The 23,463-nt window shown below is 45.0% G+C and overlaps 1 protein-coding gene across 5 annotated transcripts in view; it reads left to right on the top strand.

Annotated features, from left to right (window-relative positions):
* The window catches only part of GRID1 (glutamate ionotropic receptor delta type subunit 1), a 685,448-nt gene that overhangs the window by 645,687 nt on the left and 16,298 nt on the right, over nucleotides 1-23,463 (top strand). For all 5 annotated transcript variants that reach the window (XM_024986927.2, XM_059882689.1, XM_024986926.2 and 2 more), the window contains one exon: nucleotides 22,909-23,075. In XM_024986927.2, coding sequence (XP_024842695.1) covers nucleotides 22,909-23,075 — 167 coding nt within the window. The remainder of the gene's footprint in view (nucleotides 1-22,908; nucleotides 23,076-23,463) is intronic.

Raw genomic sequence — 23,463 nt, 5'->3', positions numbered from 1 at the left:
CAGAACTCGCTTGGGTGCAGTGCAGGCAGCCTGGCAAAGATGAGGACTGGATGCCCCCAAAGAATAACAAAGGAAACTGCCTTCGCAAAAGCAGGATGCTCCCATTTCTAATTTCAAGTTACTCATTGGTGACCTGGGTCCATTTCCAGAGTGCTTGGTAGTGGAACAATGTCTAATTGCTGCTAAAGTCAAGGAGCTTGATATTGTGAGTAACCTCAGAGAGCTGCTATTATTTTTTTCCTTGGGAGTGCTGCAGCTTTTAATGACTTGAAACCAATTTAGGTGGGAAATTGCTTAGCAAGAGGTGATCACTTTTGCCCAGTATCAGAACCAGAGAAAGGAATTATGTCATGGTTGCCCCCACTACTGTGACCTATTCTTTCATGCCAGCCATCACTCAGATAAGGAGGAGGCAGCCCTTTCTGGGCCCTGGTGAAGAGAGCAGAAAGGAATTTGGAAGGGGAGAGGAGTTCTGTTTATTTATTGAAAGCCTACCGTGTGCAGTTTTTAGAGCAAACCTGCCTGGCGCCCGTTAATTCTCAATAGATACTGGATTGTCCCTGAATGAGTCATCTGTTTGTTGTTGGACTGACCAGAAACACATAAATCGGCAGTGTAGTTGGTGCCATCAGTGAGCAGGCTACCCTCTGTGAACTCCTTGATGGGCGGGACGAGGGAAATGGCTTTATAGTTGCTTTCAGGCTCAGTACCCGCCTGTTAGGAAGGAGATTCTGTTGATCCTTGGTGAGCAAAGTGAGACTGCTTTCATTTCCCTCAGCCACCTGCACTTGTCAGGAAAGTGTCTACAAACTATGACCCATGGGCTGAATCTGGCCTGTCACTTGCTTTTACAAATAAAGTTTTATTGGGACACACATTCGATTGTTTACACAGTGTCTGTGGCTGCTTTTCTGCTACTTAAGTACAGCTGAGTAGTTGTGGCCATATGGTCTGCAAAGCCTAAAATATTTATTATATGGCCTTTTATAGAAAAAGTTTTGAGGCTCCCTAGTCCAGAGCAATGGGTGCTCCAGGGATATTTCCTCTAGGGTAATGTCATTTGATAGCTCATAGACATATCTGGTAGCTCATCATCTAAGCTCTGTATCATCTAAGAATGCATGAGCACATCGAGTAGGTAGTCCTCCTCTGCCTTTACATCATCTAACAGCACATAGGCACCTAGTTCCATACCGTCTAGTAGCATACGGGCTGTGTCCTTTCTTGTCCTTTCCACCTAACTCTGGTGGCACACAGACTTCCCCCTCACTACCCTGGACCCAGCCTCACCCCTGGCCTGGCCTAATTCCCCCCTGGAATCTGTTGAGCTGTCTCCATGTACCAGGCACTCTGCCAGATGATCTACGTATATTATTCTTTTCATCCTAAACAGAACTACTTGATTGTCCTTATCTCCATCGTGTAGAAATGGGACCAACCCTCAGGGAGATTAAGTGGCTTGTTCAAGGTCACACAGATGTGAGTAAGCCACAGTACAGTCATATCTCACTCCAACTTTGCCTCTTGCCGTGGGGTTACATCCCCATTTCCATAACCAGTGTGTCTGCACCCTCCTTGCGTACTGCTCACTTGTGCTTCTATTTCCCTTCCTCTTTTACACCAAGGCAGCAAGATACATGGCTGGCTCCCATGTTTAAAAGCCTTACCTCTCTTTCCATGTGACGTAGCAGAGGTTATTTAGGTCTGCAATTGGATCTTTTGATTTCCCAATTAGTAAAAATATCAATTAGAGAAACTCTGGGATGCAGAATTGAGCTGGCAAGTGGTTTGCATTTATATGATAACAACTATGTCACATGAAATCGGACTTTAAATGTTGTTGGCGGGACTTTATTTTTCTTGAGCTTGATCAACTCTCTCAAGTAACATCCAGCCATAACACAGTTTCTGTGCAGTGTCAGGACTGACCCAGGCTGCCAATTTATTAAGCCTTTCCATAAATCAGACCTAATATTTAATAACATTGTCAAATAGAATATAGTTTAATAGTTTAAACGTCAATCTGCACAGCTCACTGGGCTCTTTGAATAAATAGACAAGTAGCCAGTTTCACACCCTGTGGCTGGAGACAGTATTTTTCTGAGGGAAGTCACTGTGGAGTCGAGCAATCGTAACAGAAGGTGGTTTTTTTTCCACTCAGGAAATATCGCTGAGGTCATAAAGTGTGAATGCAAATACAGGAAGAAAACGGGCTCACAAATCTTATTTATTTCCACGCTGATCTAATGCTTGCCCTGGCGCCAGATTGTGTGTGGGTATCACCCATCAACACCTCCCTTTGTTTCTTCCCTGGGGCTCTCTGCTTTGTGCCGGGGGATGCTCTCATTGTGTACACTCCCCACCGAGTGCCAGGGACCATACCTTATGGCAGAAAAGGCACTACAGTCTTCCATGGGAGGATCAGGAATTTTGATGCCCCACATTTGGAAGGAGAGACGTGAGGAAGCATTCTGGTTCCATGGCATATTGGATGTCCTTATGGAGGAGCAGGAAGAGGCTTATCTGGGATGACACTTCTTTGTGCTTGGGAGATGCTGGATTCAATGATCAGGAAGATTTTGTCAAGTCAGTGAAGGGGACCACTGATGCAGGTCTGACCCCACTCCCTGCTTCCCCCACCACCTGCAACAGAAAGGGCTGATACAAACTAGGCAGCCTGTGCAGTGGAAGCCAGCAGCTCTGTTAGCAGCGGTAGGCCTTCTGGGCATGTCCCAAGACACACTTTTTGTCCTTTTCCTGCTTCCAAGTCAATGCAGATTGGGGATTCCAGACGCCTCATTCTTCTCAGACACTCACACTGGATAATCATCCATCTCTCTTCTTTTCCACTTGTTCAAAAGGTACTATATCCTTTTTGCAAGTTCAATGACCTCTTTGTCCATTTATTTGCTAATTCATCCATTCAAGACATGTAATTTGAATAGTTTCCACCTAAGAGCTTGGAGATGTGAATTTAAGTTCCACTTTCCACCAAATTTAATCGGTGGCTTTGGTCAAGAGAATTCACCTCTCTGAACTACCTGTGAGACCAAGACAAGGCTGCCCAGATTAGTTGTGTTTACCAGGGCAGAGGTGGTTCCCCTTCTGGTACAGTGTCCCGTGTGGACTCCAGTACTACAGCTGACATTGAGTAGGTGTCAGCAAATTGCCTGGCTGCTGCTGCTGCGAAGTCGCTTCAGTCGTGTCCGACTCTGTGCGACCCCAGAGACGGCAGCCCACCAGGCTCCCCCGTCCCTGGGATCCTCCAGGCAAGAACGCTGGAGTGGGTTGCCATTTCCTTCTCCAATGCATGAAAGTGAAAAGTGAAAGGGAAGTTGCTCAGTCGTGTCTGACTCTTAGCGACCCCGTGGACTGCAGCCCACCAGGCTCCTGGGTCCATGGGATTTTCCAGGCAAGTGGACCTTAGCACTTACTATATATTAGAAAAAGTATGATAAAAATATGAAGACAAACAGTACTTAGTCTTTTTATGAGGTATAATTGACAAACAATAAACTCATGTATATTAAGTGTTTATTTCATGGGTTTAGACTAATGTATACAACTATGTGATCACCACTCCAAAACAAGATATATTCATCCTTCAGTATCTGAGCGGGATTTGTTCCAGGACACTGCAGATAGCAAAATTCATGGGTATTCAAGTCCCTTATATAAAATGGGTAGTATTTGCATATCACTGCAAGCATCCTCCTGTATGCTTTATTTTTTTTTTTAAGGTTCCTGTATGCTTTAAATAATCATCAATCATTATAAGGTTACTTGCAATACCTAATACAACGTAAATGCTATGTAAATAGTTGTAAATACAATGTAAATGAAATGCAAATCAGTGCCAACAAGCAACAAATTCAAGTTTTTCTTTTTGGAATTTTCTGGAATTGTCTTTTTATATTTTCCATCATACACAGTGGTTGAATTCACAGTGCAGAACCCACAGATACAGAGGGCCAACTGTGTAGAACATTTCCATCATCTTCAAAAGTCTTCTCATGTTACTTTCTAGAAACTTCTCCCCTTGACCTCAACAGCAACCAGCATGAATTTCTGGTGGGCTTCCCATGTGGTGCTAGTGGTAAAGAACCAGCCTGCCAGTGCAGGAGACACAAGAGACATGGGTCCATTCCTGGGTCGGGAAGATCCCCTGGAGTAGGAAATGACTACCCACTTCAGTATCCTGGCCTAGAAAACCCCATGGGCAGAGGAGCCTGGCAGGCTACAGTCCATGGGGTTGCAAAGAGCTGGACACAGCTGTGTGACTGAGCACATGAAGCACTTGATGAATTTCTGATGCGTGAGTGCTTCTTCAGTCATTCAGTCCCGTCTGCCTCTTTGTGACGCTATGGACTGTAGCCAACCAGGTTCTGTCCATGGGATTTTCCAGGCAAGAATACTGGAGTGGGTCGCTGTTTCCTCCAGGGGATCTTCTGACCCAGGGATCAAACCGGTGTCTCCTGCATGGTGGGAGGATTCTTTACCACTGAGCCACCTGGGAAGCCACAGATTATATTTACATGTTCTTACACCATTTATTTAAGAAGGCTGAGCATCGAAGAATTGATGCTTTTGAACTGTGGTGTTGGAGAAGACTCTTGAGAGTCCCTTGGACTGCAAGATCCAACCAGTCCATCCTGAAGGAGATCAGCCCTGGGATTTCTTTGGAAGGAATGATGCTGAAGCTGAAACTCCAGTACTTTGGCCACCTCATGTGAAGAGTTGACTCATTGGAAAAGACTCTGATGCTGGGAGGGATTGGGGGCAGGAGGAGAAGGGGACGACAGAGGATGAGATGGCTGGATGGCATCACTGACTTGATAGATGTGAGTTTGAGTGAACTCCGGGAGTTGGTGATAGACAGGGAGGCCTGGCGTGCTGCGGTTCATGGGGTCGCAAAGAGTCAGACTCGACTGAGCAACTGAACTGAACTGAACACCATTTATTAAAAATACTTATATTTAATTAACAAATGACTAGATGCTTTGATTGAAAATCAATTGGACATATATGTTGGTCTGTTTCTAGATTCTAGATTCTCTATTCTGTTGCACTGATCTACTCTTATGCTAATAAAAGGTCTTAATCACGATAGCTTTATAATAATTCTTTAAATCAGACTGTGCTTTCAACTAACATTATTTGGAAAGTTCTAGAACTTTTGCACTTCCATTTAAATTTTATAATCATCTTGTCAATTTCCTTAAGAAAACTTGAGATTTTTGATAGCTATTACATTGAATCTATAGATATTTGGAGGGAAAGTTATAACCTTACACTATTGAGTTTTTAAATATGTAAACATAGTTTTTCCTTTTTAAACATCAACTTTTGATATTATTGACTTTTCTCAGTTGTTTTATCTTATTGATTCAGATTTTTGGTATTTTTTTTTCTTGTGTCTGTGCTTGTTACCGAAAGGTATGCATGGGGGTGTCTGGCTGCTCATCACTCAAAAGCCAGTAAACAGGCCAGGTTGGTGGAAAGGAAAGTTTGCTTTATCTCTGATGCTAGCAACTGGCAGGGGGGAGGGTGGCAGACATCTGTCCAAAGGCTGACTCCCCCACCCCTGAGAAGCAGGGGGTGAGAGCTTTTATACAGAGTGGGGAGCGGGCTACATGCAGAAACAGCACAGTCATCTCTAACAGTCATCTTCAAATTGGTCATCTGTGGTGTGACTGGCATCATCTTGGTTGTTTTAGATACAGTTCATCGTCAGTTTTGGGGTCCATTTGTTCCCATTTCTTTGCTGTCAGTTCTTGGAATTGTGGCAGCTCTTGTCCTGGGTCCAGTCTGGTCATCATGTAGTTGACTTCTCCACCTGGTGTTCTGGTATCTATAAGACAGCTCATGAGATATGGCTTAGAATATCATCTATAGCCCTTGAGAAAGAACTAAAGGTCCTTGACGATTCCTTATGACTACATTATTATTACTTAGTCTCCTTTGACTGTTTTTCTTTGTTTCAGCATTTCTCACTTCTCTGATTAAACTTATTTTTTGACTAAAGTTTTCCACCGGCAGAAGGCAGGCAGAGGACAGGGTGGAGAGGCAAGGACCACATGGTCCTCTCCGTTTCATGCTCAGATGCTCAGTTGTGTCCGAATCTTTGGGACCATGGACTGTAGCCTGCTGGGCTTCTTTGTCCATGGGATTCTCCAGGTAAGAATACTGGAGCAGGTTGCCATTTCCTACTCCAGGGGATCTTCATGAACCGGGGATCGAACCAGAGTCTCCTGCCTCTCCTGCATTGGCAGGGAGATTCTTTACCATTGTTTCACCTTTGCGATGTTTTCCTACATCTGTTTGTTTTGGTTTCAATTTGCTTTTACGCCTTCTGTCTTTATAGTGTTGAAACTTAGATCATTGACTTTACTCCTGTTTTCTTTCCTAATACAAGGATTTGTTGTTGTTTAGTCGCTAAGTCACGTCCAGTTCTTTTTCGACCCCCAGGTATTGTAGCTCCCCAGGCTCCTCTATCCATGGGATTTTCCAGGCAAGAATCCTGGAGTGGCTTGCCATTTCCTCCCCCAGGGGATTTTCCTAAGCCAGGGATTGAACCCGCATCTCCTGCATGTCCCCTGCATGGCAGCTGTATTCTTTCACTACTGAGCCACCAGGGAAGCCCAATACAAGTATTTAAAGCTATACATTTCCCTCTAAGCACTGTTTTAGCTGAATTCCATGAACTTTTATATGCTGTGTTTTCATTAGCATCGAGTTCAGAATATAAAGCACTGGACTTAGCTGTTGTTTTTTTTTTCAAGGTATCCCTATTGAGTTCTGAAGGATAAAAAAATGGCTGTGAGTTAGTGTGGAAAAGGGTAGGAGAACAGAAATCGAGTATTTATTCTGCTTAGTGAGGTTAGGAAAGCTTCCTAAGATAGTCCTGTCATGTACCTTCATTTTGCAATCCAGATTCCTCAATTCCTTTTCAGTTTTGAAAACACAAATGTGAGAATGTGAGAGAAAACTCACAAGCAGGAAATAAAATACAGAGAAAAAATAAGGGAAAGCAGAGAGGCAGAAAGGAGAGTGGAACACCATGAGAACAGAACCCATTTTTATTTCTACTAAATGTATAGTTTCCTTGTAGGAGAATGATGGCAGTGGTATTTTCGTTGTTTAACAGTTGCTATCTGCAGAACCCCTTCTCTGGGTCTCCGGTGGAGTTCTGAGTGTCTTGATCTTGTGATACACTTGAGCCTTCTTCACACGATTTAAATCTGTGAAGTGAAAGTGTTAGTCGTTCAGTCATGACCGACTCTTTGCAACCCCATGGACAGTAGCCCACCAGCTTCCTCTATCCATGGGATTTTCCAGGCAAGAATACTGGAGTGGGTTGCCATTCTCTTCTCTAGGGGATCTTCTCAACCCAGGGATTGAACCTAGATCTCCCACATTGCAGGAGGATTCTTTACCAGCTGAGCCACAAAGGAAGCCCCTTTAAATCTGTGGTCCAACCCAATTCCAAGGGCACTTAGATTAAATATCCCCCAATCCATGCCAACATTTAAAATAAGAGGTTTTGAAAGGAAATATTAGATTATACATTTATAATTTGAAAATCTATATCATTTAAATAAATATCACCATTTTTAGAAGGTTGAATATTTCTAAAAATAAACAGAAAAGAACCAATCAAATGTATATTTTTCAACTACCTAACCAAGGCTCTAGGAACTCTTGTATTTCTGGGAAGTCTTTTCAAATCTCTGTAAATATTTTGCATAATTAGGATGTTAGAAAAATATATTTTATCCTGCACTTTCTAACACTGTTGTGAAACTTTAAAAACCATTTTAGTGGCTACTTAATATTTCATCAAATATAGGTAAAATTAAGCATTTCCTTCTTGAGTATTATTTGGGTCTATTACAATTTTTCACAAATTACAAATAACACTATAATGAACACCTTATTGCCTAATGGTTGTTCAGTTACTATATTTATTTCCTGAAGTCAAATTCGCAAAAGTAGAAACATGGTGTTGAAAAAGGATATAAACATTTAAAGCTCTCGACAAAATATTACTGAGTATTGCCAGAAGCACAGCTTTGAATAAATTACATTCTATCTTGGGGATCAGAAGAATACAGGCTTCAGTGTTTTTTTTCCCATTAAATCCTTGTGGATTTATCTTTAGTAGGAAAAGTCTTTTTATAAATTGATATTTTTCTACTTTTCTAAAATCCTTTATTGTGATTTATAAAAATTTCTTTCTCTTTCTCTCCGTATAGGTATATATGTATTTTGACTTTATTTTGCTTTATTGTTCTGGGGACTGAATGGAGAAGAAATCACTTTTTCTTCAACTCACTTTTTCCTTGGCCCAGATTAGGCAAAATTCATGAATTTTGGTGCATTCGAGGAAATTGAATAGATGGTTAGATACCTACCTTTGTTTATTAATCAGAACTGATGTACATAAAAACACGAGTACACAATGATTTGCTCTTTGAAATATTTGAGTTTTTCATTCATTCATTTATTCATTCATTTGTTTGTTAGTCAACTCATTTAGGAGTGCTGAACTCAGTTCATATGTAAGAGTGTGCTTGATGCTCTCCTCTTTAAATTGAGTTAGGTTTGACAAAGGCTGGTTTGGTATGGTCATGTTATTTCAAACATACGTGTTTCCTTTCTTACTTTACCCAGAGTTTTCCTTCCTTCCTTTGGGGCCTCGCATCAGTGTTTGAACAACCAGAAGGTTAATTTAATCATAATGGCTACCATTAAAGAGGCCTGGGATGGATCAAGGGTGGGAATTTGAGTTTTTTCCAGGCGTTAAATTAGCTGAACTGAACTTCTAGACAACTTGTTTACTAATTAGGAAACTAGAGTTTAAAGAGGGCAAGGGACCTTCTGAACATCAAGTTTGAGTCAATATCGAACCCAGGTTTGAACTCAATACTTTTCTCACTCTAGCTCCTGTGTCATTAACCTGGTGACACTCTGCAAAAAAGATGCATGATCAGAATGAAGCCTCAGCTCCTACTCCCACTTACCTGGTGTCTTCATCACAGGAAAGCTGAGCAGCGTCTTCCCCTCTCCCCTCCTCTACACACCAGGATCCTCCTGCTTGGAAAGCCTTCCCTTTCCTTGTTGGCCAGGCTGACTCTTGGTCATCTCTCTGGCCTCAGCAGGAGCATTTGCTCTTCCTGACCCCCACTGAAGCTCCTGCTTTCTCAGGGCAGGGTCAGGGGCTCCCCAAAACCCTGTGCCTCCCAGAGCCCAGGTCCATCAGATGCCGCCCCATCCTCAGAGCCCTGCTCTGTCGCATCCTGACTGGACTCTGAGCCTCCGTAGTGTCAGGCCTATCTCTTACTCATCTGTTGCCCCAGGGCCTGGAGTAGAGGTGGGTGCAGGGACACACACGTGGACATCCAGACGTTTTATCTTTTTAAAAATCAAACAAAATAAATAATCAGTAAGTGAAAAAGAAATGGTAGTATTTGGAAATACACCCATGGGCATCTTTCTTCAAGAAGAATGAGCAGGACTGCTGGGATCTAGCTACTGCTGCTGCTGCTGCTAAGTCATTTCAGTCGTGTCCGACTCTGTGCAACCCCAGAGACGGCAGCCCACCAGGCTTTCCATCCCTGGGATTCTCCAGGCAAGAACACTGGAGTGGGTTGCCATTTCCTTCTCCTAGCTGCAGGGAGAGCAAAAAGGGGTGAGGAAGGGTGGGAAGGGCAGGTGTTTAGTCAGTCTCCTGAAGCAGGTTTCCATACAATCGACTAAATTGTCCCCCTCATAATGCCCTGCAGCTTAATTTTGTTTGATGATGATTGGTTTGGGATAATACAGTGCAAAGATCAAGGAAAGCCCCCTCTGCGCCTCCTTTATAAAATTACTTTGCTTTGGATTTTGAACATTGCCAAGCAAACCTCGTTATGAATTCTTCAATTACTTTCTTCTGCGATTTTTATAATTTGGTAGGATAAGCTCTGGAATCAAACCAATATCCATGCCATCATGCTAATGCTGATTATTTTCAAGCTCCTCATTAGAAGGGTGGGAGGACATTCACTCCCCCTAAACCTGATTTTATTCTTCAGATTTCCTCTGCCCCGTAATTTGCTTTGCACCCAGGTCTCATACACTTCACCTTAGTGCTAGCTATAAATGTGGGCTGATTCCATTCTGTGTGTTCCACTGAATACTATGGCTTTGAGTTTTATGACTTACGTTTTTGTATTTTGAACTGAATTGTTTTGTTTTTTGATTACATTAAAATCCAGAAGCAGTCGCCGGTGAGAACAATTTTGATTTATTGTGTCAAACGGTTGGCACTTTTTGTTTATTTTATCTTTATTTCCATTTTCTTGGTATAATATTGTTTGTCCAAGAACAAAGAAAGAGAAGAGGGGAAGGAAAATAACATTTGTTAAGACATTACTATGTGTGGTATTGTGCCCATACACTTTGTTTTCACCATTGAGGGCATCCTGTGATATTTCCATTTTGAAAATAAGGAATGTAAAACTCAAACTTTAAACAATTTGCCTGAAGATTATTGCACTCTTTCTACCTCCATGTATTTACATACATCATAGAATACTCCTCAGGCATAAAAAGAATGAAATGTTGCCACTTATAGCAATGGGGAGGGACCTAGAGAATATTATGCACGGTGAAATAAGTCAGAGAGACACAAGCACAGAATGATATCACTTATGTGCGATATCTAAAAAAATACAAATGAACGTGTGTGCGAAACCGAACAGATTCACAGGCATAAACACACATGGTTGCCAAAGGGGAGGAGGAGCCGGGGAGGGACACAGGAGGAGTGCGGGATCAACAGACCAAACTGCTGTGCATAACATAGGGAAGCAGCAAGCGTTTACTGTCCAGTACAGGGACTTACCCCCAATGTCTTGTAATAACCTACAGTGGAATATAATCTTCAAAAACCAAACAAAAGACTAAGTCACTATGCTGTACACGCAAAACTCACAACATTGCAAATCAACTATTCTTCAGTTTAAAAAATAAACAAAACAACAAAAAACCTTTTTGAGTATAAGCAGTTGTTTCCACTGTGATGGGAACCTCTGATGGAGTCTCTTTACTCTCTGACATAGAGATACTAAGATTGGCCTTGAACCTTAAATTTAAAAATTTTAGCATGTGAGTGTGTGTGTGTGTGTGTGTGACACACACAAACAGAAGTGGATAAGGAGAGGCAGAGAGAGAACTGAGAGGTGGATTAACTCAAATCAGGGAGAGTAATAACAGCAAGAGCTCAGAATAGCATGCCTCCCGAGGCTCAGACAGAGCAAACTGGAGTGGCGAGGAGCCTGGCAAAGAGCACGCTCGGCAGGGAAATTTGGTATTTCTGATATTTTAAGAATCTTCACATGGAAGGAGTCCTGAACCTTTCCGTGCAGCCCAGGTCTCAGACCTCACTTGATAATGTGGGGATGTGGTGAGCAGGCATCGTCACCCTTTGGAGTGAGTGCTCTGCGTCCCTGGACCATGCAGCTGTCTTCTATCCGGGCCGTGCCCCTGCAAGCCCTCTAGTGGCTCATCGTTCTGACTCTTTGACTTTACAAAGCTGTACCTCCTGATAGGTAGAGCTTAGAGCTGGTTCTGTGAGGGATGGGAGTCCATTTGGATCTTTTCAGTCAGGACGTGACCTCTTTTGTGGCTCCTCAAAGTGTGAAAGGCTGTTGTGAGAGCCTTTCTCTCTCCCTCCCTCAAGGCTGACATTTTAGCAAAGGCCATAAAGGAATCCTTAGCTACAAATGGGATTAGAGAATGAGACAACTCTTCAACATAAACCCTGCAGGGATGGTCTCTGAACCAATTAAAGGATAGTTTTTAATATGAATCGTGATCACATACAATTTTACTGCTTCTCTCCTCGTCCTTTATAGTCTGAGTTGCCAGTTCCCAAAGACCCTTTATGGCTAAAGAAACACCAAGATGTGACTGCAGACAGCAAATACAGGCTGGCCTCAGGGTGTGGCTTCATGAATCTGACTGGCACTTTGTCTCTGCGGAGTCAAGTGCTCAGTTAAGACCACATGGCAGCCACTGAGTGTGGGGTTTGAGTTAACGAGAACTGAGTTTGTGCCAGAGATGAGATCTTGGCTAAGTTAACTTACTGCTGAACAAAGTTATCTCATCTGATAAAAGTAGGAATAATAATACTGGGTCTTTCCAGATTTATTGTAAAGTCCAGAGGTGATGTCAATGGATGAGTACAGCACCTTGTAGAGTGTATTTTAACACAGTAGTTTTCCAGGGGTGTTCTTTCGGCCTTTAGCATCAGCCTCATCCAGGAACGTGTAGAAATGAAATTCATGATCCCTACTTTGGACCTAATGAATCAGAACCTGGAGAAGGCATGTTCGGGGGAGGCTAGTCATCTGTATTTGAACATATCGAGGGGATTCTTAGGCCCTCTCAAATCTGAGAATATATGCTTGAATGAACAGTACTTACTGGCATGATTGCTGTTTTAATTATATCAGTATTTGACTTATTCTTGAATCTTAGGAAGTGACTCATAGCCAGAAGCCAAGGTGACCATTGATACTATCCATGAAATCAGCCTCTGAAAGACGTTGCCGGATAAGGAAGGGTGGAGGGCAGACTGGGAGGGGCAAACAGGACGGAGCCAATGCAGCCTGCTTTAAGTACCCAGGCGTCTCAGATTCTAGTAGTCACGCCTTCAAATTCTGCATTTATCACTTTACACGTTTATTCAGCACCAACTGTATGCCAGACATCATGCTAGGGCAGTGAAAAGGACGTGTGTGGCCAAGGGGCTCACATCCTTCCATGTGTGTGTGTGCGTGTGTGTGTGTGTGTGTGTGTGTGTGTGCATGCCTGTGTGCACACAGGGAGTATCTTCAAGGCCCTATCTCTGGGCTTCTCCATGGAATATTGGACCTCATGGATGCCCGTTCTCACAATTGATAGTGACTGAGTAAGATTGTGACCCCATCTTACAGGTTTTCTAATTTACCAGGCTGGTGGCTGAGGACAATTTCAAATGTTATTTTCCCCGAGGCAACTGCATTTAATGAAAATCCAAACTTTAAGTTGTAAGGATGATGCTGGTGATGATTTTCGTGATCACAAGGATAGTGTCTTACTGTTCAAGTTCCTTTGCCTCAGACACTTTCTGTGCTGTCTATTGGCGTGAGAAGGTGGGGACTGCTACTCCTGTCTCCTGGATGAGGTGACTCAGGCTCAGAGGGTTCAGGTGCCTGGCCAAGGACACTAGAAAAAAGGCCTGCTCTGCTCATCTCCAGGCCCTTGCTCTCACCCACATACCACGCCATGCTTTCTATGAAATGGAGTTGAATATTCTGTAAAGGAAGTTGAGGAATCCAAGAGAAGGTAATGTTAGGGTGAGAGCATTAAAGGCCTGAGAAAGGGCTTGGCGTTCTCTCCACCACTAGCTCTGCTCCTCACTATTCTGTGTTACTCCAGAACACAGGAGTGCAAGAAGCGGGAAGGTAATCATTGGCAGAGATCATTTTGCAGACCCGCCTAGCCATCAGAAACTGTTTTCTGCTGCGATTGCCCTGGGGTGGCTCTATCCTCTCACCCAGGTAAGGGGCAGCCTCACTTGACCAACCACCGAGACAAAACTTCAGGGCTCATGCCTGTGCTCATGGCCACGCACACACATGCACGCACGAGACGTCTCCCCACCAGGTGTTCTTGCTGCCCCTTTGGTTGTGTTATCTCATTGTCAGCTCCTTCCTGTTCACTCTGGTCTGAAGCCAAGAGCTGAATTGATTTTGTACCCTGTGGATGCTTTAGGAAAGCGGCCACGGCATGAATCGTGGGAGAACCCAGCTGCCGTCTCCTCCCACCCACCCCTCCTCTCCACTGAACCTGCCCTCCTTTGCCTGTTGGTTCTGCTCCAGGGGCTGATCCAGGTGAAGGGTCATTATCTTTTGCTCCTTGGGTGGCAGGTTTCCTTGCAGCCTCCTGAGGAGGCCATGGGAACACTTCCTAGGGTCCTGCTGAGTGTCTGTCTTACATTTTCACATCATTTTGGAGGCCTCTTTCTTCTCTGCTAAGAGACCATCGAGATGTCTCCAGCTAAAGATCTCCTTTTTCTAAACTCCGTTTGGTCTCTAGGTGCTTAGTATCTGAGTTCAGCTCTCTACTGCTTCCCTGGGGTTTGTGGTGCTCGTATGCACACTTGTGTGTGCACACGAACTTCCACACATGCATATGTTCATGCACAGACATCCTCACGGGCACACACACACACCCCCCACACACCCCACACACAGCATGCTGCTGACTTAGTCAAGGCAGAGGAATGATTGGCAGGAGGGGTAGAGGTGGGAGGAAAGATGTGTTAGTGACAGCTGATGGATTGATCTTCAACATCGAGCTGGGGGCTGCCAGAGGAGAGGAAGGAGCTTGTGTCGGTTCCGCTCTGTGTGCCAGGCACAGTGCGTTGTCTCCTGTAACTTCATCCTCAGAATAGTCCTCTAGGAAGGGATTATTAGCCCCAGGTCTACAGATTCACCAGGCTTCCCATGCGGCTCAGATGGTAAAGAGTCCACCTGCAATGCAAGAAACCTGGGTTCGATCCCTGGGTCAGGAAGATCCCCTGGAGGAGGGCTTGGCAGTCCATCCCAGTATTCTTGCCTGGAAAACCCCATGGACAGAGAAGCCTGGTGGGCTTCAGTCCGTGCTGTTGCAGAGAGCTGGACATGACTGAACAACTAACACACACACACCATAGGTTCACCAAAGAGCCGGGATGTGTCTTCATCCAGAATCCTGCTCTTTTCACTGCCCTGTGCTCTATGATGGAGGCCGGATCACTAAAATGACCCTCTTTGGCAGCTGCAACCACAAAAGAAATGTCCACTGAGTTGCAGAAAACATCAGGCACCGGAGACTAAAAGAAACCAGCAGAAGTCGCCCGTGATGGCATGACCCAAAGATAGTGTTTGATACTTGGTTTTGATTCTCCATAAAAATGAAGGTGAAAGAGGAGAGTGAAAAAAACTGACTTAAAACTCAGCATTCAAAAAACTAAGGTCATGGCATCCAGTCCCGTCACTTTATAGCAAAAAGATGGGGAAACAATGGAAACAGTGAAAGGCCTTATTTTCTTGGGCTCCAAAATCATGCAGACAGTGACTGCAACCATGAACCTAAAACACGCTTGCTCCTTGGAAGAAAAGCTATGACAAACCTAGATAGCGTATTAAAAAGCAGAGACATTACTTTGCTGACAAATATCCATATCATCAAAGCTATGGTTTTACCAGTAGTCATGTATGGATGTGAGAGTTGGACCATAAAGAAAGCTGAGCACTGAGGAATTGATGCTTTTGAACTGTGGTGTTGGAGAAGACTCCTGAGAGTCCTTTGAATAGCAGGGAGATAAAACCAGTCAATCCTAAAGGAAATCAATCCTGAGTATTCTTTGGAAAGACTGATGCTGAAGCTTAAGCTCCAATAGTTAGCCACCTGATGTGAAGAACTGACTCATTGAAAAAGACTCTGATGCTGGGGAAGACTGAGGGCAGGAAGAGAAGGGGACAACAGAGGATGAGATGGTTGAATGGCATCACTGACTCAATGGATATGAGTTTGAGCAAGCTCCAGGAGTTGGTGATGGACAGGGAAGCCAGGTGTGCTGCAGTTCATGCAGTCACAAAGAGCTGGACATGACTAAGTGACTAAACAAAAAAAGTTAGTTCTTCAGAGATCAGATCAGATCAGTCGCTCAGTCATGTCTGACTCTTTGCGACCCCATGAATTGCAGCACGTCAGGCCTCCCTGTCCATCACCAACCCCCAGAGTTCACTGAGACTCACGTCCATCGAGTCAGTGATGCCATCCAGCCATTTCATCCTCTGTCGTCCCCTTCTACTCCTGCCCCCAATCCCTCCCAGCATCAGAGTCTTTTCCAATGAGTCAACTCTTCACATGAGGTGGCCAAAGGACTGGAGTTTCAGCTTCAGCATCATTCCTTCCAAAGAAATCCCAGGGCTGATCTCCTTCAGAATGGACTGGTTGGATCTCCTTGCAGTCCAAGGGACTCTCAAGAGTCTTCTCCAACACCACAGTTCAAAAGCATCAGTTCTTCAGCACTCAGCCTTCTTCACAGTCCAACTCTCACATCCATACATGACCACAGGAAAAACCATAGCCTTGACTAGATGGACCTTTGTTGGCAAAGTAATGTCTCTGCTTTTGAATATGCTATCTAGGTTGGTCATAACTTTCCTTCCAAGGAGTAAGCGTCTTTTAATTTCATGGCTGCAGTCACCATCTGTAGTGATTTTGGAGCCCAGAAAAATAAAGTCTGACACTGTTTCCACTGTTTCCCCATCTGTTTCCCATGAAGTGGTGGGACCGGATGCCATGATGAGCTTTAAGCCAACTTTTTCACTCTCCACTTTCACTTTCATCAAGAGGCTTTTGAGTTCCTCTTCACTTTCTGCCATAAGGGTGGTGTCATCTGCATATCTGAGGTTATTGATATTTCTCCCGGCAATCTTGATTCCAGCTTGTGTTTCTTCCAGTCCAGCGTTTCTCATGATGTACTCTGCATATAAGTTAGTTCTTACATAATTTTAAAAGGATATCACAATGTAAGTACTCTATTGCACAGATTCTTTTTCACCAAACAATATAATACTGGTTACCATTTATGCCAGGTAAAACCCTAAGCATGTTGGATCACCATAACTCTGAAGTATGGACGATTTTCCATCCAGGGGAACTGAGGTTCAGAGATGTTAGAATATTATTGGCACTCACACAGCCAGCAAAAGTGGAGTTGGTATTCGTATCCATATGGTTGGAGTCCAGAACCCAAGCTGGTTCTTCTTCAGCATGGGCAGAGTATGTTCTTTTAAAACAGCATAGTAACGGTAACATAATATTCCATCATCTAACACATCATTTACCTAGCTGATTCTCAATTGTTGAGCATTTAAATTATTTCCAATTCTTGCTAGTTTAAACAGTGCCCTGAGACTCTTTGTACAAACATCTTTTCTGAAACTAATTCCTTAGAGTGAATCCCTAAGGATAGATTTGCTACATATGCACATTTTAAAAGCATTTGACTCTCCCCACCGCATTGCTGTTCCAGAAATATGCCAGCCACATTCCTACCAGCAGACTGTAAAATTGTCCTTTTCTGCATAGATAGTCTAGATTTTACTGTTGCATCTTGTGACTTGGCCTCGTTCGTAATAACAGATCAATGTAGCCAGGATTCAGGCTACCTGTGGCGATGCGTTGTCATTTTGTGAACAGACCATAGGAGCTAAAATTTGGGATGCCGAGCTCTGCTTTGTGAGGGTCAAGGGTGGATAATGTGTCACTGGATGGTTACTGCCCATGAGTCTGCATCAGCTTTCCACGGCGTCCCTCATACCCTAACACCCCCATCCGCAGACGGCACAGGCTCCTGTGTCCTCCCTCACAGCTGTCAGCCATCCCACGAGCCACCTCTAAAGCTGGAGGAAGACAGTTCCTGGGGCCAAAGAAACCTCTGCTCTGCTCTCTGCCCTGCTCGGATGTGTAAATGGAGGACTGGGGAAACTGCTGTGGTGCCTGGTCCTCTGAGCACTTCCCAGGGGAATGCCGCTGGTGATAGAACCCACGGGAATGGCAATGACAGCCTTTCTCCTGGCTCTACTACTCACTATCTGGATTTATTTGGGACAAGTCATTTCATTTTTCTGAGTCTCAGTTTCCTCATCTGGAAAATGGGGTTCATGTTCAGCCCCTCAGAATTGTACCATGGAAAAGGAATCAGGTTTCTGACAACCCAGCATCCAGCAGGTACTTCATACCTACCCTGGATCTGGCAATGCAGATGCCTGATTTCCTTTAGCATTTCTTTTTTGAGAGCATTTGTGTTTGAGGTTTGTAGCAACTGCATTCTTGTTTGGGGGGGATAATGTGTTTACTTCTCCCTTTCCAAATGCAGTTAGGATGGAGTAGGAGAGTGTTGTGAAGCTCTTGCCTCCAAGGCTGTTGTCTCAGAAAGTTCGTGCCCCAAGTGAGTTCTGGGGAGGGCCGAATCAGTGGTGCAGTGAAGGGCGATGCAGTCTCGTTTTATTTCCAGTGTGCAGCCATGGAGATGAGTCATCCAATATCCCAGCTCACCTGTGGCTCTGTATATGGTGCCCAACCTTCCTCCAGCAAAATAGGCTGATCATGTCCCTGCAAATGAAGGGAAGATGCTCTAAGCACTGGAGTCAGATAGCCCTGTGGTCTGAGTCCCCGTTCATCTGTAGTAGTGCACCAGTGTGTGGCTGGAGGAAGGGGGCTTCAGGGATGGCCTTGGATCCTGTTTGCTAAGATGCTTCCCGAGAGACAAACTAGGGGCGGTCTGTGTACCTGCTGCTGTCCTGGCATCCTGGGAATGAATGCCCAGATGCCCTTGACTTTCTCCAGTGTCAAAGCTGTTCTCTCCTCTTTTCCCCAGAGTCCTCACATCTGTTCTTGTATGTGTGAGCCAAATGCCTTTCCTGTTTCTTGTAGGGAAAGAAAAGAGTGAAATGAAGCCAAATGTCTAGATGCAGGCTAGGAATAAAAGGGAGACTTTCCCAGGTTGTTTGGGTTGTGTCAGGGAGCCGGTGACCCGAGGAACTGGAGAGCTCTGGCAGGCCTCTGTGTTCTGTGGACACGCAGAGGTGCCCCTGGGAGCACACAGGACAGTGGAGACAGAATCGGGTCTCTGTGTGTGTGTGTGTGTGACATGCAGTGTGTTACAGCGTAGATTGTGTCACAAGATTAAAGAAAATATTTCCATCAACTTGTCCTAAGAATCCTCACTAATCCCACTCCATTATGTAACATTCCTGCCCATCTACTGGCATATTACCTTTAACATGCATACAAAACGGTCAGTCAGTGATTAGAAATGAGGAATGCACTTAATATTTTAAATAGGCCAGCCAGAGGTAATCTAGCTCATTAGAGGTATGACATCTAGTATTTGTTTCTGTTTGGTTTTAATGCAAAATACAAATCTATGGTACCGCTTTCATCTTTCCCAAGCTTTAAAGATGAATGTCAATAATCTATTTGTGAGGAGCTCACCGCCTATTGAGCAAACTCCAGGTGACAGTGAGGCACAGGGGAGTCGGGTGTTCTGCAGGGTCACACAGAGCTGGACACGACTTAGCAACTGAGCAACAGCATTGCCTATTACTCCTAATCTCAGATAAAATTCCAGTTAACTCCCCACAGCTGCCTGGGAAGTAGGGGAAGGACAGGGCCTGGAGACGCAAGAAAGGATGAGTTCGTATGAACAGGAAGTGGCAAAAGAGCCACCTGTAGGAGTGTTGCTCCATGTAACCAAGGCATTCCCAGGCTCCTGCAGGAAGGTGTCTGGCTCACCCTTTTCTTTCTCTGTGAGGAACAGCCAGTGGCACACAGTTGAGAAGAGACTAGATTCCTGCCAATACTCTGTCTCCCCAAGAGACTGGAGGGAAATCCGCAACAGAAAGAAGTAGCTAATATAAATAGGAAACAACAAATATGCCACATTGGGAGAGGTCTCTGGCATGGAGTTGAGGAGAAGGAGGATGCAGGGTGGAGGGGGAGCGGTAGAAATGCCTTCACAGTGGTAGCAGTGGTGAGATAAGGGGCTGAGCTGCAGAGGAGGGAACCATGAGTAGAATGAGTAGAGATGCTCAGACTCAAGAAAAACAGAAGATGAGCCTGCAATAGGAGGGGAGAGAAAACGAGGAAACTCTTGGGTCTCTCGGAAGCAGATTTTTGATATATTTGACGGACCCCACATATGGAGAAGCTAGACATTTTGGATAAGCAGCACAGAGTAAAAAGATGGATACATAATTACTAAGGGCCACCTGGAAAACAGATTCTGATCCCAAAGGAAGAGTCTTAGGGAGGTTGTGGGGCATTCATTCTGCATGGAGCAAGAAGAGGGTTTATATACAGGGGATATAGCCATGATGGATGTCATGTTTTGGGCTTCTTATAGCTGGTGTTCAAAGTGATCCTGAGGGTATGGTCCTGCCCAAGAAGCCTTCTGTCTCATACAGGGGCTGTGACACATCTGGAAGCTTCGCTTCGGGAGCTGTCAGCAAGGTCCGGGAAGTTGTCCTGGAAACTGATGGACTTGGGAAGCTCAGGGAAGGTTTTGGTGGTGCATTTTACACAGCATGAGACTGGGGCTAGGAAAGGAGGACCCAGGAAGCTCTGGGATGCTGAGGAAGGGATGTTGGAGATGAAGAGTATTTTCTAAGGATAGAGTCCCTTTACAACTGTAGCATCTGAGTTGGCCCACATATAAGGTGTGGCAGCTAAGGCTCCCCAGGTCCTCCCTGTTCTGTCATCATCCTATAGATTAGGGACTAGCCACATGCTTCTCGAAGAAGTTATATGGTAATAAATGTAGGCCCTGTTTCCAAACAGGGAGAGTGAGTGAGTGTGGTCATTTGAAAACTCAAGAAGGAGGACTTCTATTTTCTTGCCCTGACTACCTTCCCGGTTAGCAGGGATTTGTAGCTGAGACATTGTCAGCATCCCTCCCGTATGTTTTCTGCATTCTCAGCTTAGGCACCAGGAGTATAGATGCAGCTTCCTTCAGGCATCTGTGCTCATCTGTCTCTTAGAACAAACTGGAACCACAGATGCACGTGGCTTGACGGATCCAAGTGGCCCATTAAAATGGCCATAACAGGCTTTTGTCAGAGTCAGTTTCCACTTGAGCTGGGCCAGCTTATTTCTTTCTTCTTCTTGGGACATCACTTGAAACACAGAATCGAACTTGATCTTAATTCTTCCTTCAGCATGACATGCCCTTCTGAAAGCGTGCAAATAACAATGTCTGATTGTCATGCTGAATTGTGAACATGGGTTATGAAATGCTCCAGAGTTGGGTGGAAGCCAAATATTAGGTCATAAGTCAACATTTTGTCGAGAAACTCGGTTACTAAGAGGTGGAAAATGTATATCTTTTCATGAGAAAACATGTTTGCCAGCAGGAAAAAATTTCAAAGACTGTTATCTTCCCATGTGGAAGGAGAGAGATGAGTGTAATTTTGCAACCTGGGTCAACGCCCTTTAGGGACTCCTGAAATTGACTTGGCCAAGGAAAGAGGCTCTGAGGTAATATTTGGATTGTTCCCTGAGGTGAACATCAATGGGTGGCGTGGTGTGTGTCATTTCTTACAAGGTCGTCAGGCACAATTGTGTGAATGGCTATTCCTGGCAGAGGGAGGCCACCACACTCTGTCCACAAATCCTTCAGATGGAAAATTCCTGAGGAGGAGATAAGCCATCATCCCTGGTGGCTCAACTGATAAAGAACCCACTTGCCAATGCAGGAGATTTAAGAGATGTGGGTTCAATCCCTGGGTCAGGAAGATCCCCTGGAGAAGGAAATGGCAATGCACTCCAGTATTCTTGCTTGGAGAATTCCATGCACAGAGAAGCCTGGTGGGCTATAGTCCATGAGGTCACAGAGAGTCAGACACAGATGAGCACGCATGCCCCATGGCCCATGGGCACTTAGGGCCCCCAAAGAAGCAAAATTTAGACAGACTTCATCTAAAGCAGCTATGGCATTCTCTGGAAAATCTCAGTGGACAGGAAGACTCAATTGAACAAAAGCAGGAAAGTGGAATAATACCCCTGACAGTATCACGAGGCTTGTGGCTTCCCAGCTTGACCTGCGATGTTTCAGCCCCATCAGCACCCCAGACCGGAATCTTCTAGCATCTAGTATGAGCTGGAGTAGGAAAGAAGAGGGCTCAAGGTGTCTGTCTGTTCACTAGAGAATTGAAACCAGGCTCTTTCCTTCACTAAGAACCTGATGCTCTGTTTTAAGCTGGCCAAGTGACAGTGTCTATATTCTTCCAAAAGCAAGCAGCTCACATTCCTTATGAGGGCCTAAACTCCAGGCCAAGTCAGGATTATGGCTCAGGGGGTGGTGCTAGTGGTGAAGAACAAACCTGCCAGTTCAGGAGACATAAGAGACAAGGGTTCCATCCCAAGGTCAGGAAGATCCCCTGGAGAAGGGCATGGCAACCCACTCAGTATTCTTGCCTGGAGAATCCCATGGACAGAGGAACCTGGCAGGTTACAGTCCATAGGGTCGCAAAGAGTTGATACGACTGAAGCAATTTAGCACACTTGCATAGAATTTAAAGTCTGCTATGGATGGGTGTGATGGAAAAGGGCTTGAGCTGTGGCCGAGGGCAAGTTCCTGATGGAATAATCTGCCATTGTTGTGTGGGTATAGAGATACTGACACCAGAACTCTGTTCTTGTGTGTGAATGCGAACCTACAGGTGTGTGTGTGTGTGTGTGTGTATGTGTACACTCTTGTGGCGCCATAACAATCAAGACCCTATCCTAATGGATTCCTCCCCAGGCAGAGGAAGTCTGTGACTTAGATACCAAGTTGCAGCTACTCAGGGACACTGATCCTAGGACTGTCTCCCTTCTTCTCCTAAAGCAGGGTTCAGTCAAGTTCTAAGTGGAAATTAAATGAATACTATTGTGCAGCCCTCTAAATCGCTGATCAAGAAATTTCAGTTCCCTGGGGTCAGACTTTCTGCAGTCTCCAAGGTGAGCTTGCTAATCTGAGAAACAGGTACACGCCGCTGCAACCAGGGGTTAGCTTAGAGCCCACGTATAGCTCACCTTACCCACGTCTTTCTGGAGATGTGCAGAGACAGCATCCCATCCTTCTATGTCCAATCGCAGTAAGTGGCATCAACCAGGGGTGAACTCTGCAGATCCGAAAATAGGAGAGTTTGCTGTGCCAGCTGATTGGGCAGGAGGACCGTTCAGGAGGGTCCCCAAATCCAGCCATTGAGATTTCTCGCTGCTCAAAACTATTACGGGAGGCCAGGTCTGCCTAACCGCAAGGTGATTTTGCTCTTTCAGGCAAAGAAGGGGAACTACGCCTTTCTGTGGGATGTGGCCGTGGTGGAGTATGCAGCGCTGACGGATGATGACTGCTCTGTGACCGTCATTGCCAACAGTGTGAGCAGCAAGGGCTATGGCATCGCCCTGCAGCACGGCAGCCCCTACAGGGATCTCTTCTCGCAGAGGTAGGCGTGGTCAGTGAGGAGAGGCCGACAGCACCTGTGCCGGCGTGGGGTTTAACCTTCGTTCAGGGCATGAGAGCCAACACAAACTTGGTGGTTCACCACGTTTTCTTCAGCGCTGACTGTGCACCAACGCATGCTCCTCCCCACACCACATCCCCACATCATCCTGGGCCAGGTCCTAGAGTAAAAAGAGGAAGTGTATGTTGCCTTCCCATGAAGCTGCATAGTCTTAGTGGGAGCTGAGATGTAAGCAGGCGATGCTAGAACAGGACAGTCAGTGAGACAGGATATTCTGGGGGTGGAGGAGGGTAGAGGAGGGCATCTGACCAGACCCAGAAGACCAGGGAGGACTTCCCGGAGGAGGTGGCACCTGAGGCCTGAAGGTTGA

This window comes from Bos taurus, chromosome 28 (genome assembly GCF_002263795.3).
Source record: "Bos taurus isolate L1 Dominette 01449 registration number 42190680 breed Hereford chromosome 28, ARS-UCD2.0, whole genome shotgun sequence".
Classification (NCBI taxonomy): Eukaryota; Metazoa; Chordata; class Mammalia; order Artiodactyla; family Bovidae; genus Bos; species Bos taurus.
Note: the sequence above shows the minus strand (reverse complement) of the source record. Positions and strands in the feature narration are given on the sequence as shown.